This window comes from Nestor notabilis, unplaced genomic scaffold (assembly GCF_000696875.1).
Source record: "Nestor notabilis isolate BGI_N333 unplaced genomic scaffold, ASM69687v1 scaffold3422, whole genome shotgun sequence".
Classification (NCBI taxonomy): domain Eukaryota; kingdom Metazoa; phylum Chordata; class Aves; order Psittaciformes; family Psittacidae; genus Nestor; species Nestor notabilis.
The window spans coordinates 143891-163361 of NW_009917783.1; the positions used below are offsets into that span (position 1 = coordinate 143891).

The 19471-nt window shown below is 46.7% G+C and overlaps 1 protein-coding gene across 1 annotated transcript in view; it reads right to left on the bottom strand.

Annotated features, from left to right (window-relative positions):
• The window catches only part of KLHL3 (kelch-like family member 3), a 19459-nt gene extending 1355 nt beyond the window's left edge, over positions 1-18104 (bottom strand). The window contains 10 exon segments of the mRNA XM_010009400.1: positions 1-51; positions 1964-2092; positions 4381-4482; positions 5263-5460; positions 5946-6063; positions 8522-8671; positions 9572-9688; positions 14399-14508; positions 17346-17508; positions 17997-18104. The exon segment at positions 1-51 is cut by the window's left edge and continues 17 nt beyond it. Of these exon segments, the coding sequence (XP_010007702.1) occupies positions 1-51; positions 1964-2092; positions 4381-4482; positions 5263-5460; positions 5946-6063; positions 8522-8671; positions 9572-9688; positions 14399-14508; positions 17346-17508; positions 17997-18104 (1246 nt within the window).
• Between the last annotated feature and the right edge of the window lie 1367 nt (positions 18105-19471).

The following is a 19471-nucleotide window of genomic DNA, read 5'->3' on the forward strand; positions in this document are numbered from 1 at the left end:
GCCCGTCGTGTCCCCCCGTAGCATACAGCAGCCCACTGAGAACACCAACACCTGCCAAACAGAGCCCACTGTTAGCCAAGTGTACAGGGGACAGGGTTGCACGGCCCTGGTTCTTTTAACAGGCATTGCCTTGGCCTCTCCAAGGCATTTCCAGAACATGGGCCACACATGCCTCAGGATCACCCACATGGTCAACTCTCCACCCAGCCACCACATGGCACCAGAGCAGTAACCAGCACAGTAACCCCTGGCAGGTGTCCTGGCTTCCAGAGCTGTGCCCCTTCTAAGGTAGCTGTTATCCGAGATAAATAGTCTAGTCCCACAACGTTTATATGCCTTTATTCAATCTCTTTGGACTGACTTGTTCTCTCTTCCCTTTGCCTCCCTGACCCCTGCATCGCACCCCACCTCGTTTCCCTCTGCCTGCTCTTTTCTGCCATGGGGCCCTTTGCTTTTGGCCTGATTCCCAATTCCAGATTTGGGATCACCCCGGAGAGCTGGGGACAGGCGTCCTCAGCTCCACTAGATGTCAGCATCGGGATGGCAATGCCCGCACTGAGCACGGGTTCAGTGATGGAGCAGTACGACAGGCACATCGTGCGGCAGCACCACTAGGGATGAGTGGCACCGGGCTGTCCCCTCCCTGGAGACTGCTGGAGGGGCATCGGGGTGAGAACCACAACCTGAGGAGCTCAGCTTTCAGGTGGGGAACAGAAAACTGCAAGGCTATTTGGCAGGTGAGTAAAAATTCCCGAACACTGGACTTGCCACGTGCGGATGTACTTGCAAAGCAGCACTCTCTGTGTTTCAAACAATGACAGTTCACCAAAATCCATCTCACTACAAGCCCAAACTGTTTTGTTGTGTTTCAACACGCTGTCAACAACACGAGATACTCATTCTGTTCTCCTATAAGCTTGCACTGGGCTAGGTTTAAGCACCAAGCAGGTACTAAAAACCTCTTCAACTGAATTCAGACCAGCAGTGTGTGATTATTATTTGCCTCATCTGGAGTTATGGAACAGGTATTAGAGTGAGGAAAGAAAGACCATGTGTGGAGAGCAGCCTCTCAACCACTCAGCTCAGAAGGGAATTCCCACCACAGCTTAACCTGCAGGCTCATCTCAGCCCCCAGGCTTGGCCACCTCCATGTAACTGCCACTTTGGCTACTGTACAACAAGAACTGCACAGCTTGACCTCAGAAAGGACCCTCTCCACGCACTGAGCTACAGGACCAATACTGACACATTCCCTTTCATATCTGAAGATGATTTTAGATGCAATAGATTTTATCCCTTTCAGAGAGGAACAGCCACAGAGCAGACAAGTGCTTACCTAGTCTAACATCACATAGTAAATTAGAAACCATCAAGACTAGAACATAATCCTTTTTCAACCTGTCTTTTCCTCTAATAACCAATTCTTGCCAGCAAAAGGTACACTAAAAACTTTTCGCTTAGCAAGGGCGATCTGAGATGATTTCTGTTACCTTGGCTAGATCTGCACATCACCCAGTGCAGACGTGCTTTGTGCTGCAAAGCACCCACCGGATGCTTGCAGAGAAGATCCAAAAGGAAAACCCATCTGACATCCCCCAAATGATAGGAGAGAAGGAGGTGCAGCTTGGCTTTCCAGTCCCCAGCTGAGCATGCAGCTGGCAATTTGGAAGGGTGGCTCTCTGCTTACAAGTGAGCTGCATCTGTTAGCAAGGCTCCTTAGAAACATTGAACATCATTTCATTAATCCAGAAATTAATTTCAATTTGGCAAGATTTTAGCCAAGTCAGGAGAGCCGTACACAGCTTCCAGGCAATTACGGTTTTTCCTCCCATGGGAAAGGGCTGGAAATAACAGGTTGCACTTGCCAGCCCAGCAATGCCAAAACACACTTCTCCTTCCCTTCCACGAGCAGAGGAGAACCCAGTGATCATCTGCTCTTAAGAACACATCTTGGAGCCAGTACCTGCCCCGCTGCGCCGAGTGCTCATGTCAGCTACGTAGGTCCACTCGTTGGTGGCCGGGTTATACTGCTCCACAGTACTAAGGCACTGACGGGATGCTCCATCGTAACCCCCCACAGCATAGAGCTTCCCTGGAAGAGACACACATTGGCATCAGCGTTACAGCTACAACTGCTTTATGTTACCATCAAGCCTCACAGCTCCAGGTGAGGACAGATCCGGGTTGACAGAAGCCCTGGGAGATGTGCCTACACCTGCTGGGATGCCTGGGGAACATCCTAGCGGAAGGATCTGAAGCAGACTCGCAGACAGGCAGGACTGTATTTAAAGCCGTTAAAGCTGTCAACTAAGACAAAGAAACAACACGACACAACAGCTTAGTTAGAAACCAAAAGCCCAGAGGGTTTTCCAAATGACTTGTTGGCCCAGGAGAAGAGGTAACATCAAAGCTGATCGAGCATTTCCTCCTGCTCAGGCAAGGCGTGCTGTCAAAGGTCGATACTGTACATTAATTACTGTATCACATGAGCAATAAATATGCAATAGCCTCATATGTTAATCTAATACCTGCATGGAAACCTAGACGTGATCTTGAAGAACCTGGGCCAAATCCAAAGCAACCAATGCTGCTAGCACAGCTGAGGCCAGTCTGTGTGCTTGTGCCAAGTGATCACAACACAGAAGATGACCCTCACAGCATGGGATACTTGTCCCTCCCTACCCTCAACTCAATGAAAGCTCAGTAACATACACCTAATGTGCTTCTCTGGTCTCAATCAGATGCCATGGGACTACATCAAACATGAAACAAGGCTGATGCTCCACCATATCCTCTTTTCACAGGCCGGACTGATACTCTCTCCCTGTCTCATCTGTCAACTTGTTTTGCATTTAGGCAGTAAACTCTGGGCAGAGGAGTTTCTTAGTGTTTCTTTACTAAAGCACCTAGCACAAAAGCGTTCTGGTTCAAGACCAGGCCTCCTAGACTTTACAACAACCAACCACTAACAAAGTTCAACAAATATGTAGGAAAACTCTAACCCAAATTTCTTGTACAAAACCCACGAATAAGACCAATTTTCACCCCATAACAGCAGAGCTTGGCCACAAGTGAGCTGTGCAATTCTTTGCATGCACACGAGACTCCCACCAGCAGGTACCACCTACAGTCCTCCTGTTTCCTTCCAAGAACAGGCCAGCTCTTTTCCTTCTCTCCACTCATGGCCTCCTCATGCTGTGATCATTAGGAGAGGTCTGCAAGGATCAGGTTTATGACTGTGTTCCTTCTGCATCTTCCTGTCTCTTTAAACATTTCAAACTCTTACTTGTGCTGTTGGTTCAAGCCACCTGGTGTTATCAATGAATCAAGGTACGAATGCCAGACCAAGGAAGAGAAGATAAACTTTCCTGGCTGGCATCAATCATTATATGTTTCCAGCACCCACAGATATCAGATCAAACTTCACCATGCTCAGATGAACACTGTGGATTAACTGCAGGCTGCTGCTTGTTCTCTACAGTATGATCAACTCTTCTTCCCATCACATGCCCTCGTTTATCTTTTCTCACGGACTCCAACATGTGCAACTCTTAATTGCACTTTCGAACAAAGCAAAGGGAAAGGATTTCATGTTTCCAGTAGAAAACCTGTCCATAGAAAAGCATCTCTCATGAATATACTTAGCATTTGTTCTGCATTCAAATCACTTCAGCAAACCCCACTGACCCCCAGCAGCCCAGCACTTCACATGCATGGGCCAATTTTGAAGGAGATGCTTCTGAAATAAACATGCAAATTTAGCACAACCACCCCTATTTACTCTAACTTTATCTCCCTCCTTCTTCTCACATATAAACATTCCATAGACATAGACACATTTCAGGTATTTCCTATACAAACAGATCAAACCAAACCACTTCAAAGCACGGTTTATAATGAGGCTCGTGCCAGCAGCTGCTCTGCACTGTACTAATTGCAAACTGGTACATGTCATGTTAAAGACAAGGTCCAAAATCCCTTTCACTTGCTTCAGAATCAATTGTGCTAAAGGAAGGAAAGGTTCCTACTTAAACCTGTTCTTTCCTGATGGCAACAGCATACACTGCACACCACCTTTTGCTTTCACCAGCTAGAAGCTGCCCAGGAAGAATAAGGATTGAAAAGAAGCCTGCACACACCTAATGGCATTCGCAGGAGGCATGGGCTGGTCTGATATGGGTCTGAGGCTCTTGGAAAGCTACACGTGATTTTTCACTAAGATAAAGAGGAGAATGGAAAAAGCTGCAGCAATTACATCATATAAAATAAATCTTTACCAACGAGTCTAGAGAACAGCTCCCTCCTATTGCACTCAACCATTCAGGCTTCTGTTTGACACAGTAACATTTGCTTGATGGAAATGGCTGCTGATTTTCTTACCCTCCACAACTCCAACTCCAACACTGCTTCTTCTTGTGTTCATGGGAGCCACAAAAAACCACTCATTGGTTTTATAGCTATAGGCCTCAACTGATGCCAGACCTAGTTAAAAAGGGGATACACAGGTTTTCTAATTAAAAAAAAAGAGAAGAGAAAAAGATTGGTGTTGCACTTTCATCTGCCTTCCACCTCCTCCCAAGCCCCTAATTCCCCCCACACTCCTGCAACCCAGTTCTCTAGTCCCTTGTCTTTCAGGCTGGGACCAGCATGTCAATGCCACTTCAGCAGCTGGAAATACTGTTGTTACCCCATGGTCCCTGCCCCTGCGATGTGCTGGGGACACCAAGGTGGAGCAGAGTCCAGATTCCAAGCCCAGAAGTCCCACATCCTTTCAAGCATTACAAAATGTCCATGCAGAGGTTTGAAAATTCCCCCCAAACCCTGTTGCATTGTACTCATCCCCAGCTGAGATAATTTAGGGCTCAACCAAGTGGCAAAGCTCTAAAGCAGAGGCAGAGGTGTGAATCTAAACATGCAGTTATGCCAAGAAAACTCCCAGACACACACATCCCATAAGGTGCCACGTGGCATTTTATTCGTGTTGCTATGAAAAAATATAACTAAACCAAGGAAAACTCCCTTTTCAGTCCAGAAAAAGCAAATTCACACAGAGAATGAGACTGAATGGGCTGTACCACTGAAGAAAAACACTATGGTGAGATTCCCCTGTGTTTACACGCAGTAAACCCAATCGCTGGCTCTTTCTCTACAACTCATAGAGGCAGGGGGCAGGAACCTCACTAAAGCTCTGCAGGCCTTGCAGGGGTCTCTGAACACACATTCTCAGGTCAGGCACTGCCTGGGTTTTGCCCCATCACCTACCAGTGCTGCCATCAAAGCCGCCCACTGCGTACAGGAGATCATTGAGCACGGCTGCCCCTAAAGTGCTTCGTCTCTCCTGCATGCTGGCTATGGATGTCCACTGGTCCTTCACGCCGTCGTACACGTCAACCGTCCGTACCCTTAAAGAGCCATTGAAGCCCCCGACAGCATAAACGTTGCCAGCCATAAATACCACACCTGAGGAAAGAGATTTTACAGAGGTTTTACAAGCAGTTTGGGAAGCGAGTGTCATCAGACATCTTTCAGCGTGTGTAAGATAGAAGGAGGAGCAGAACCTTGGCACGTCTTTGGCATTTTCTGCAGGTTAAGAGCATAGGAGCCAAGTGTGATAAAACATATTTGCTATACGGAAGGTGAAATGCATATGGCCTCATAAGGCACAGATGCATTTCACACCGGAATGAGTAATCTTCTGAGGCATAGAGAGCACCAAATGGTGATCCACATTCACAACCCTGTCAGATGTCTTCAGAGGAACACTCCCAACTTACAAATCTCCGTCCCTCACTGCTCAGCACTCAGAGGGACGGACTCAGCTCCTTTGACCTTCATTAGGAAACCAGCAAGGAAAGCTGTTTGAAAGGGATGACTGAGGACTTGCATCCAGTGCTGAAGAGCTGCACCAGGAAAACAAAGAAGGTTGCAGCAAAAGTCCCTGTTACCTGCTCTGCATCTCCGGGAGGGAAGCTCAGCAACCTGATCCCACCGCTCCTCCTCAAAATCATAGCACTCCACACTGCGAATGGCTTTGGGTGCTTGCCCGCCCACCACGATCATCACCTGGAGAGGGAAGACCAGAAGCCAAAAACATGCTGCAGGCCCACTAGGAGCTTCTGCAGCAACACTTATTTCAGTCAACTATATTCCAAGAAGGAAAAAGTTGTCTCCAACTTAATGCACACTAAATATGGCAGCCCCGTTAAAGCTTCTTTACCATTTCCAAGGTGGGCAATGTGCCCTATTTCCCCATGAAACACAAAACCACTTTGGCACCACAGAACATGCAAGGCTCTCTGCATAAGTATTTTTAAGTGAAGAAGATCCCAGTGTAATCCCCACAGCCAGCCCAGTGGTTAGTCACTATCTCCACGGTGGTGCTAAAAACAATCGATGCCACTTAACAAATAAAGCCTGACAGCTGTATTGCCACCTGCAGGGAGATGACACTCAAGGGAATCACCAGGACTATTAAGACCCAGGGTGCTGGGCTGCTGAAGGAAGTGATTTGTCAGCTTCATTAAGGCTTCTGGCTGCAACATGTGTTGATGCAAATCCAGTAACTAAGCCCTAAATTCATTATAGATAGGGAAGATCTATGTAAAGGTGATCAAGGACCACCTCTGGAATGCAAGAACCACTCTGCTGGGTCAGGCTAAAGGTCTGTCCAGCCCCAGACTCCATTCCCAGCAATGGCAAGTGGTGGCACTGGTGGACAAGTGAGAAGATCCGGACAGTATGCAGTAGGGTTCTTCCCTGTCACCACCAGCAGACCCATGGACCTGCTGACTTGCAGTGGTCCCAAGAGCCTGCAGCTCAGCATCATTGTGGAGCCCCAGCTGGGCACTGTGCAAAACAACCAACCATACATCCAAATCACCTGCACCTACAAACAGCTCAGCCTGCACTTTGTTCTGAACACACTCCCTTCATCCCTCCACGGCTATCAAGAGGGAGCATTTGCTCCCCTTATCTCAGCACATCAGCAGGAGAAACACTGCTCAAGACAATCTGATTTCTACAAGGCCAAGGAGCTAGAAGCAAGATAACAGGGTTTCAAATATAGTCAAAGAGTAGATGGGAAACTGGCTTTAGCCTCTGCAACGCAAGTGTGAGTAGCTGAGGGGATAAGATTGTCACTCGAGGTCACCCGGGTAAGGAGCTCAACTCCAGTCAGGGTGTTGTAAAGCACAGAGCTACAGCAATTTAAAGCATGTGAAGAGTCTGAAAATAGCAGCTGTTTGATCTACAACGATGAGAATGTGACATTAGGAAGCAAAGTGAGTCTAAATTAGCAGCCTGACTATGAGTTGTGTAACAGCCTTCCCTGGGAAGCTGCAGAGCCTCACACGATCACAGAATTCATGATAATCCCTCAGCAGTGGGACCAACAGACCAGATGAAAGTTGCCCAGTAACAGGATTGCTGGAAGATCATCACCTTCTCTTTCTTTACAGCTAAAAAGGGAGAAGAGACCTGCAGGAGATTTGGGGTTATACTCATAGGTCATGCTGTGGAAGATGTCGAGCACCTCTGAACTCGCTGGTTCACTGTTCATTTTATTCTTAACTACTTTAGTCCTTGAACAAGGGTCACAACAGCACTTCACGATACCCCCAAACCCGTGTTCTATCAACTTCATCTCAGCCCCAGCAGGAAGAAAGGACACAATATGCCAGCATACTCTGCAGGAGCACAGTTTCCCAATGGACAGTCCAACACCTAAACAACTGAATAGCCCCTCGTAGCACAGGTCTCATTCATCATCCCACAAACCAAGCCTCCTGTGAGCTGTGCTTAGAAAGATAATACGCTGTGGTTTTGATGTCTTTCAATCTCTGAAATGCTTATTAGTAACTTCAGCAACAGTCTGTTGAGGGACATTGTGCCAAACTGTGTTTATGTCTGGGGCACAGGATAAATAGCTTCTGTTGTCATGTTTCAATTCACTAATAAAGCAGTGGACAGAGCATCACACACACGCAGAGTAATTGCAGGGAGTAACAAGGATTATTTATTCAGTAGCTGCTTTAGGTCTATTGAAATCTGCCTCAGACTTCCTGCCCACGGGTCTGGGTGCTGTTGTTTCCTGCTTTCCTGCCTTCTGATTATGGATACGGGAAAAGGAAAGACACCTACTGTGACCCTCCTCAGCAGGGCTCCACAGTAGTGCTACAAGCCAGCAGAAACCTTAAGCAACCCTTTGAGCACTACAGGCAGCTGCCCACTGCCACCCCATGGGTCAGTGATTCTCAAGCCACTCACAAAACCACTTGTGGCTGACAACACGTTTGAGGAGCAGACCTTTGCTGCTGGGAGCAGAGATATTGCTTCTCCTGAGGCTTTAAGTTCATCCAACTTAATTATGTATCCTTGGTGGGCATAGGCAACACCAGAAGAGGGAGTAAAACACTTCAAAGGATGATCGTGGAGTTAGTGAGAAGTATGCCAGCTCCTTTCAAAGACAGAAAATGCCACCAGTAACAGTGTGAGGTGACACAAAGCAACAAACCCATCTTACCTTTGGCAGGCTAACGGGAGTCCTCGGCTTTGTTCTGGGATTCTTGATCAGTTGCCTTTGATCCAGAGGAAGCAAATGATATTTCATGGCCTCGATAAGGAAGTCTTTACAGGTGTTGTTATTCTTGATTAAAGCTTCTTCTTCAACTGTCTGAGAACATGCACACACGTGAGAGATCATTTAAACTGAAGTACCTGGTGACACAGCTCACAGGGAGACTCTTCCACCTCTTCCCAAAGAAACACAAGCAGTAACATCCAAGCTGCTCACTTGTATCCAGTATCACCCACAAGTAGCAATGCTCCCTCAATTTTACCACCCTCTGCCAAACATTTAAGTCAGCAGAGAAGAATTCACCAGGAATCTGGGTACAAAATATGTAATTTCTTTTATTTGAGCCAGAATTTTTAAGGAGAGGCAATACCTTTTACTCAATCAGAAGACAGAGGTGAGAGGCAAACAAAAACCCACAATGGGTTCATTTTATTTCAATTGTATTATTGTTTAGACACATGATAAAAGCATAGTAGCCAAAGAGCTTGTATGCCAACCCCTTCTTTGGGGATTCTCAGCTCATTATGAAGGCTGAGATCCCAGGAATTAAGTTGCCAAGAACAATCTCTAAGTCAGACTGCGTCAGAGAGCATCTCACCTGCCACTCACACAACCCATCTCTATGCACAGAGCACTTCTTAAGCCAAAATTACCACACCAAGTGTTATCATCAAGTTAAATTTACCAGTGCATTCGAGGAAAAAACTGCACAAGCTTCTAACACCACCAGCTTGGTGCAAAATCCCAAGATACTCACTTCTAAATGCTTCTACCAAGAGAGGCAGGAGCTCCTCTCTCAGCATTGCCTGGCAGAGCACAGGTCACATTTACTACAAGGTTTCTGCACACACACATTGATTTCAGAGTTCACCCAGTTTTCCTTTTATTCCTCTGCTTACTGACTCAGCGACACGCCAAATTACCCATCTCAGACACAAACAGCCAAGTCATTGATTAAGAAGCTACCAGCAGCTGAAGTGCAAGTATTAGACTAACCTGTACAAGATAATCTCTGGGCAAAAGGGGCAGGCGAACATGCTCCATCAGTTTAGCCATGTGCTCTAAGCGAGATTCCTTCTCATAATTTATCCAAGAAATAACCGCTTCAAAGACCTACACAGATAAAGTACAGTTAATCAGAGAAGAGAGAACTGGCTGCACAGTCACCTACCCAAACCCAGCAGCATTGAGATTTTATGTTCTCAAAGGAAGGAGGTGCAAGATCTCTATGAAACAGATGAAGAAGTCATGACTACGCACAGAGCACAAGCACCACGGCAGCGAAGGGGTGAGCTGACCATGCGTATTAATAAGCAACTTCCTATCTTGATGTGCTGTATCACTCTCAAAGCTAAGCGTGTGTCCAGGACAATCATATACCTCTTGGACATTAGTGCTGGAAGGCAGCCAGAAAACTTAATGAGCCTGTTGACATTTGCACTGGACATTATTCATTAAATCAGCCACAACAATTACTCCTGATAACAGAGATCTCCCCTCCCGAAGGAGTCTGGCCGCACACTAAAACACTACACTCATCATCATGTTCAATCACTGCACCAGTTGTTCCCCCACCCAAAACCCAAGAAGTCTTCAGGACAAGTTCACCATGCACAGGAAAGCCCCTGTCTCTGGGCTGGATGCATTTCACTGCTAAAGATACTCAGGAAACAAGGGCACGCTGGAGTTCTGGTCTGAACCAAAACGTAGTTGTACTCCCAGATTCAACCGGTCCAGATAAGCATCCAAACTCAGACTCTGTGACCACAAACAACCCATGCAGCAGCAGCAGCCACGCAGAGCCCTGTGCAGTGAACAGATAGAAGTGTCCTACATGGGCTGCTGCATGAATATGAATGTGTTTATGTAACTGTGAGCCTCACTCCTTCCAGAAGAGAGGCTTAAAAACGTCACTGGGAGCAGGAAAGGCTTCCTGAAACACCCAGCAAGGCAAGGAGAGGGGCTGGTGCAGTCTCAGATGCTGCACAGCAGGATCTGGATCCTTGCAGTGGAGTTTCCCCACAGAGGCAGAATTAAAGCCTAACCCTTAACTCACATCGACAGGCAGAATTCCCCATCCATGTGCTCTCATTACCTGGTTACTGGTGGGGGGCTGAGCACACACTTATCCTGTAGGTCCCCCAAAAAGCATCGCTGGCTCTTCACCCCAGCACACTCAGCAGGTGCCCTTGGTTCAGCTTCCCTCTGGTTGACAGGTCAGGCCAATTTGAACAGATATTTTTCCCCTTTCTTTCCACCCCTCCCATCACCCCCCAAGAAACCATTTTATTTGGTCCAAGGTCACTAATGTGACAAAATCAACAAGACCTGAGGGCACCATCTCCCGCTCCCCGAACGCTGCTGGCAACTGTAATGTGCAGGAGGCAGCATCCTCCCACAAAGGAGAGGCTGAGCCGAAAGGGATTTATTCCTCTTAGGCTAAACTATATACTTTTAAGAAGCAGTAAAGCACCAGCCTCATTTCCTATGCCAACAAATGCTTCTGCAGAACTGTTTGGAATTCAGGACACTGCGATGAGCAACAGGGATCTGTGTAATCAAACCCCAGCAAGCACAGAGGGAAACAACTACTGCAGAACCTTTAACTATCTGAAAATGAAAGCAAACAAACAATTTCACTTGGGCTACAAGGAATTTAAAGTAGAAACCAGGTTGTTGGGAGATTTTTAATTGCAGATGAGTGTGGAAGGAGCATAAAAGCCAGTGTTTAGCCAACAAACAGGCTTTTCATTAACCTCTTCTGCACAAATGCTGAGCTACAGAACAGGTCACAGGACTGGGAGTACCCACCTACAGACCACAATGACATGGAGCAAGTCTTAAAGGAAGGTTAAGCAAATGTGCACAAGGAATAAACTGCTTTCTCAGTGCTGGAGACTGCTCCTGAGTTAGGCACACACTGATGCCACCCGGGCTGAGCCTACTCTAAAAATAACAGATTTGTAAAAACTCAGATTCTGGCACCTTCCACTGGCTCCAATTCCTAATTTTATGAGAAGGGGGTGGGAAAAAATCTTAATCCAGGACAGCAACATCTCTATTTAAAGGCCACATCTGTTTCCACTGCAGCCCCTGAGCAGCTGCTGCTCCCCCAGGAGATGGGCTTTTCCAGCCATGCAAGACCCGCTGCCAGGCTGGGATGGGAGGAAGCAGCTTCCACCCAGCTTTATTGAGAGCAGAGGCATGGGCTGGATCAGTGCCTGGCACCTGCCTGGATCCAGGAGCAGCTCTGGGCTTGGGAGAAGCAGATTTCCCACTCCGTGGAAACTTCAAAGCCTGGAATACCCCCTTTCTGCACGCTACCTAAAGCAAACAGCAAGCCCAGATGTTGTCCCAGTCTCTTCAGCCAAAAATCCAGCTGTTAGATACTCCCAGGAGGACTAAACTGTGCATCAGCTTCTACAGCATGAGACGATGAGTCAATTGCTGGACTCTGTGTCAAACCCCCAATCCAAATATGCCAACCCCGTTAAAAATGTCTTTTGTCACTGTACCCAGTTGGCAGGAGCCCTTTCCCAAGGGCTGGAGTCCCTCCTTTCCACACATCATTAACCAATGTGAATAAACATCATTTTTTATAGTTTTTCCTTGCTTGTGTACACTGCTATAATGACAGAGCCAATTAGGTCAGGTACAGAAAGCATTGATAAAACTGTCTTCCAAGTACTCAGCTAGAGCAGAAAGAGCAGGCAGGGATCAAAATGAACCTTTGCCCCGGGCTGAAAGAGGCTGGCAGCAGCAAGGGGAGGGGGAGAGAAAGGAGGATAATCTGAGTAACAGGGAAACGTTGTCACCATTTTACAATTAACATTGATTGCTGTGGCAGCAGGCAGTTGTGTAGTCCTGATGGCCCAGGGATACAAGTATGCCAAAATTCATGGAAATAAAGAATATTCTTATCAGGCCAATTGGTATTAGATGGGGGGTGGCAGAGGAAAGGGAGGACACACAAGCTTCTGGGCACATACGGCTTAAGGCATTTTAAGGTCAATACATTTTAAGGTCAATACTACTTAAGGCCCTGGCAGGACTCAGCTATAGCACATCCCAGTGACCCAGAGATGGCAACGCTCCGGCTCACAGGCTGCAGCACATGTGAGAGACATGATAAGAGCAGGAACAAGAAAGCCCCTCGTGGAATGTGGCTGTGCCAACGTAGCTCTCGATGTTTGAAGTATTTGTCTACATACAACATCTTGTTGCTTAAAAATAGTTGTCTATCCATCATACCTGCACATGCATACACATAGGTATGTATGGATGGATATACACACACGTATATACTTATATATATATGTACACACATATTTATTTTTTATGATATATATCATACACCAGCAGATAGGAAGAATAAAGGTCAGGGAAGTGCTTGTCTCTTGTGAAGCTAAAATAAAACAGCAGCCTACAATTCTGCCCTCAATTTTCAGCAGTTCTTTGGACTCCAGCACATATTTCATGTGTATGTTCTAATCCCATTCTCTGCCTCTCTCCTGTTATTCATACCTGTTGTTTTGACCGTGCAGCTTTATGCTTACGTTTCCTTCCAGTGCCTTGCACTCTCAGCTTTTACAATCAGCTAAAGAAATACTGGGCTTCATTGTACCAAGCTCAGATGAGGGAGGGGGTACTTGGATTTCCCTGGGCACAAGGCCAATAAAAGCTTTTTAACAAAGCTGCACAGCACTGGGAAGACTGGTTACTAAACTTGCACTTCCCTTTGCAGGCTGCCTGGTCCATGCAAAGCGAATCTGCTTTGAGTTCATGCCATTTGGTTTTTCCCTTTTTGGTCCTGCCCGTGTGGCACCTCACAGCATCCCACCAAGACACACGCATAGGTAGGAACATGCTCCTGAAGGCTCAGAGTTTGCTGGCTCGGGATCTGAATGAAGCATCACTGCACTCACCCCTCATGTGGTGCGAGTTTCCTGGCAAGCTTTGTGGTCCCTATGGGCCCAAGCATCTTCTTGTCTGCAGCCCGGAGGGGCTGAGCAGGATGGGTGCACACATCAAGCGCACCCAACTCCAGCTTCATCCCACTGAACCACAGGCATCCAGCAAGTTGGTCCTGAAGTTACAAGCCCCATAATCCTCAAGCTCTCCTGCAGCCTCCCACAAGTGTCCATCTCCCCACAGTGACAATTTGGAGGGCAGCTGAAGGACTTGAGGCTCACACCTCTCCCAGAAACCTGCCACAAGTCATGCAAGGAGCCCACAGCAGAGAAAGGGGCTGACATGGTGTTCACCAAGTGCTGTAACCACTGGTCACCCTCCTTCCCAGGACTACAGGCTACACAAGCTGTGCTGAATGTTTCAACCACAAAACATCAAACAATGCCCTTTATTCCCCATCTTCCACTAAAAATACCGATGATGCCAGAAAAATGTTTCCTTCCTTCTTGGTTGGCCTCCTTTAGTTGTTCTGTTCAACAGGCAACAGAAGCCAACACTGCTCCCTGGCCTAATGAAATTCACCTTTTTTTGAGGTTTTACAGCAGGTAACAAGAGCTTTACACAACAGCAGATGGGAGGTTCCTAGTTTTCCAGAGAGGGAAGGTATTCTGTTCTGGCCCCCAGGGCTTTTGGAAGTGATATGGATATGAAAATCATTACTTCCTGCAAAGAACAACCAAGTGAAGGTCATTTTTATGTGGGTTTAGGATTCACATTATTTTTAGTTTTCCTTTCCATTCAATCTGTTGGAAAATGGCCCCTAAAGAGCATCACATGAGAACAGTTCCTGGTGTAAGATCTAGAAACAATCCAGCACTCTTACATTCACTGTTGCTATACAATTTACTGTACCTTTTCTTCAGAGGAGACTGTGAGCTTGTCACTTGATATTAAACTGCAAACCTGGTCCAGACTAAGGCTAAGAAATTCTTCTCCTAGCATCACCTCAGGGAAGTGCTGCTCTGTTCAACAAATGAAAAGGGGGAACAGAAAATTATAATGAAATCCACGTTTTAAGTCAACAGAAGGACTACAGCATTCAGAGAGCTGCTGCTATCACAGCTCTGAGCACCAGGGACAAGCAACACGCTGCAGCTGTGCGATGGAACAGAAACACAACACAGTCCCAGAGCAGGCTGAAGAAATGTGATGTTATTGCAAGTAACGCAAGGCCCATGAGACACTTTCACAAAGGACACCAGATGGGAAGTGAGCTTTCTGCAAAGCCACCAGGTACCTTCCAGTGGCAAATATGATTTCGAAGTGGCAGTTGAGAGAAGAGGCAATGCCTTTCTAACGTAGTACACAAGCTGGCCACCTTGAAAGTCAGTCCAAGCTAGACAGAACCAGATCTGCTCATCACCTGGATGAGAGCCTCCAGGTCCTTGATATTTGCAGGTATTCAAAGGGAAGCACATCTTTAACATGAAGTAGCCAAAGTTTGGTGCATACACTCGGCAGCAAATAGTGAAGGATCCCAGGACATCCCACTGAATCTGTACGGGACCAACTCTCTTTCTCTCCTTTGACCTTTTACTTCTTTCCCCCAAATGTGTAAATTCAACCTTCCTCCTGTTCCAAATCTTCAGCGCCCATCTTCCCCAGAGGCTTTGCTCCTTTCTGCTTAAGTCTGCAACTGTCCAACTTTCTTTTTCTCCCTTTTTGCCTCCAAATTCCTCCAAATACACATCACTTCTTATAATCCCAGACTGGAAGAATTATGACTGTCTGCAATACAGGTCCAAAAAGGACCATCAGATCTGCCAAGCTTTACATTTAGCCAAAGGGCACTAGGAAAGAATTGCTTTCTAAACAATTTCCAGGTCAAAATCACTGTTGGCCAGTTGCAGCCCATTTTAGTTCTGCAGGAACGTCTTACATATACATACCAGTTTAATCTCACCTGCCATTTGCCTAGTCCCATTTCTCTTTGGTTGAAATATGGAAACATGCCTCTCAGACACATCATATGAGGCAGCTTGTTTTCAAGCTCTAATCCTTCAGCTTTGAGAAGCTCAGACTCATTCATCCAAAGAGCTCCCCCAGCAGCAAGATCTGCCTCTAGTTTTCACATCTGTGAAGTGTTTAAGCCTGCCAAAGAGCAGCACCACAGGGACACGAGCTGGCATGAGAGGAGCTCCTTGGAGATCACACCTGAACAACTCCTCACCAGTACTGGTGCTGCAGAGGGCACTTGGGCTTGCCCAACCATGAACCCCACTTGGTCAGATGGGGGCCAAAACACCACAGCTAAGCCAAAGGCTAAAAATAGCAGTATCTGGACAAAGTTTAACACTCTGTTATGCTGGAAATCACATATAAGATCTAAGGAACTCTTCTGGCCTTAAGTATTTGGGAAGCAGGAAATGCTCCCTACACAGTAAGCTGGATGCACTCTGACTTCTGGACACAATCTCCCATTCATTCTGGACTAGCATCTGGCAGCAGAAAGACATTTGAGCTCTTGTGTTTAGTTGGAAGCAAGCAAAAATATTTACTGATTTTAAGACAGTCACTTATGTCTGCATCAAGAAGGTTCCTCCACCTCCTCAAGTTATCCAGAGGCCAGAACTAAGCATTTCTCAAGACATTGAGCTCATGCACACATGGACCCTTGAGCGTGGGGACTTCTGTCTTGGTTCAACTCTATTACATAAACAACAGTGAAAAGAATTTTAATGGCACTTTTATTAATGGAGTTCCATTAACATTACATGGGCTGTTGTACTAACTGGGACTTACGAAGGCCAATAAAACAACAAAGCAGACTTTCTAATTGCCAAACAACCAAATAAATATACAGTGAATGTGCTGCTTGTTGGGTTAAAGATTAAACAGGGCCTGGAAGCAAGGATAATGAGATATTACAAGCAAGCCTTTATACAATTAACCATTCCTTCCAGGGTACCTTTTCCTCCAGGGGATAATACAGACAGAGCAGCTGAAAAGGTTTTACTTTTATTTGCAGCAGAATAGGGGAGGACCTGATGGGCACGTTTTTATTCCACTGAGCCTACTTGTGGTCCAATTAAGGACAAAACTGGACCAAGAAACATGCTGCAGGTGCTTGGGGATTGCAGGTGTATTTTTCCCTATTCAAATAGACAGAAAAGCAGAAAACCACCAGCTTCTCCCAAGCAGAAGTCAAGGGCAACTCTGTCAGAGGAGACTGGGAAGTGCTGGGAATTCAGAGCACGGGGCTGCTTGGAACAGCTTTGTGTTACAACAGAGGAGAAATGCTGAAAGCCACTGCCTGCACCTACTTACTGCAGACATAGGAAACAAGAACTCAAGGAAACAAGAACCTACCCATCCCCTGGGGTAAGTGGCCACTGCTCTACAGATCAGAAGCTCAATGACCCGTGGATTTCAAAATGGAAATTGTAGCTGAGTGCTCCCACTTCCAGGTGGGATTTCATTGTGCCCAATGCCTTTTACTTCTAGAATGCACAAATCCCCAGCACTGCCTCCTCTTCTCATGGGGAGGACACCAGCATGCCAACACCGCTGTTGAACAGGCAAAGAGCTTCCTAGGAACATATTAGGGAACTATTTTGTGGGCTGGGATCCAGAGGATCAGGAGTTTTTACCTCCTCAGGCATTCCCCTGCGACCAAACCACATTTCAGTTTGCAGCATCATAGAAAGTTACAAGTCTACAACCCAATAAAGAATTCCCTTCCCTGTTCTAATACCAGAAGCATGAAGAGACCAACCAGGACGTGCTGATCCTGCCCAACCTATGAGTTGCAGTACCCAAAAGCAGGTTAAACTCAATAAACAGATGACCCTGCCCTCACCTGCGTAGGCATTAGCCTGCTGCAGCAGTTCAGTGCACGCGTGCACGTCGGCAAAAGCTCGGATTCCAAGGCAGTTTGTGGGATGCAGCTGGGACTGAAGGAAGTCGCAGCAGTTTTTCCTAACATCCATCAATTGCAATAAACTAGCAGCTGGCAACAAAACCTGCAGAGGCAAGAAATGGGAATGAGAGTTAGCAACAAATAAAGCTTGATTCGCAGCTTGCACCTATTAGATGCAATTCCCCTTCAGATGGGGACACATCCCTGCGGGGTACGAGAAGGAAGGTTAAAGTCTTAGCACTATCTGTATGCAGAAGATCCCTGTCCGTGCTCTGAGAGATGGAAACAGCTAATCCAGGTGGGCTAAAAACAGAGCTCTTCTCACATCTCCCCACAAGACCTCAAGGCAGGGTGGACAAGACACAAGCAACCGTGGATACACCTGAATTTCTGCCTTTGCTGCAGGTAGGTCCTGCACATAGATATTACTCTTTTCTCCCTGATGAGCTTTATATTATTTACCTGCATTACCATCATATCCAAAGCCCAGAGCAGCCCAGCACTCCTCCAAACCTTCAACTTTATTTCCAATGAAAACATATTGGCCTGTGAGCAGCGTGCTCAAACTGCTGTGTAAGACAGGGAGCTCACAGAAGCTCGAGCAGATTTTGGTGACAGCAAAGCTTTCAGGGACCAACTGTTCAAATCAACAGTCATCTTTTTCACTCGCACAAAATGCTGTGGACACTTGTGGTTCATGACTGCAGCTGAAGATGACATACTGCTTTGTGTCTACAAAACTAAGTGCCAAAAAGGGAGCCAGAAGTGGACAGGAATGTGACATCTGCTGGAAAAAACACCTTTGAGGCCACCGAGTAGGGCAGGAAGTAGAAAATAGAGTTGGTCGGGATGTTACAGCCCGTGACATCAGCTATTTCCTTTCTTAAGTCGTACGGCAACTGCAGACGTGTCTTATCCCAGCTCTCCCATGGCTCTGGCTGCTCCACACATGTCCTTCCAACTGGGCATTTGCACTCACCATCTGAGCACAACCTGCCCCAGGTCTTTCCTCAGCCACTGACACATTCCAGCTCCAGAGCAGCTGTGCAGTGTCCGACTGCTGCCAAGCAGCCACCCCAACAGGCAGCAATAAGACCAGAAGAGAAACCAGTTAACCTGGGAGCGTGTTTTGGCCAAAGCTGCTTGATGCCAGGAGGAGATTAGAGGTTAGTTTGTGGGTTTGATCAGATCAAGATAGCAATGCTCTAGTATTTTTGAAACCTAGCTGTGAACCACTTTCTGTCTACCTGAACCATCTCCTTGTATCAGCAGAAAGGTGAGCACTTGAGCTGCATAAGGGCTGTGGGTGAAGAAGTCAGACTCCCTGCAACCCATGTCTGGCCACACACCAGGCAGAGCTTCCTCCATGCATCCCCCTCCATCCAGCATACATGCCTGCCAATCCAAGTGGCTGCTTACCTTAAGCACTTCAGGATATTGCCTCTAAAGCAGGCAGTTGTGATGATATTCACCACCACCAGTACCCACATGCCCCAGCCTGGACATCCCAGTACTGCTATTACAGCCTCGAGCTGGCTTGAGAGGGCAGTGTAGAAGGAGCCTTACACCAGTGCAGTTATTAGGAAAGGGCATTATCGTATAACACTTTTCAGAAGTAGGCTGTATAAATAGCTCCTTGAGAGAGGAGTGGATCTTCTCTTTCTTATTTCCCAGCTGAACATGTCACCACTCATCTTGTTTTTACCAGGGAAAAGCAAGCAAAGGATATCCGCTAGCACAAAGTCTGTTTCCTTTAGAAATAACAGGAGGAAATGCCCTGCCTAAACATGTAGCGGGACCAAACTGCAACCCCATTAATATCCAGGCAAGTTACTCACTTGGGTCTGGATTTGGCTTTTGATATTTGAACTCCAAGGGCTGTTAATGATTTACAGGGAGCTGGCTTGTCTACCGGATCAGCCTCCGCACCAAAACCTGATCAGCTTTGAAACTATGCCAAAATTATCTGCTATTACTACTGAGATGGGCTTCTTTACTAAGTTATGTCCAGAACCTCAGCTATGGGATGTGTGGGTACGTGTATCTATCTATTTATCTATATATAT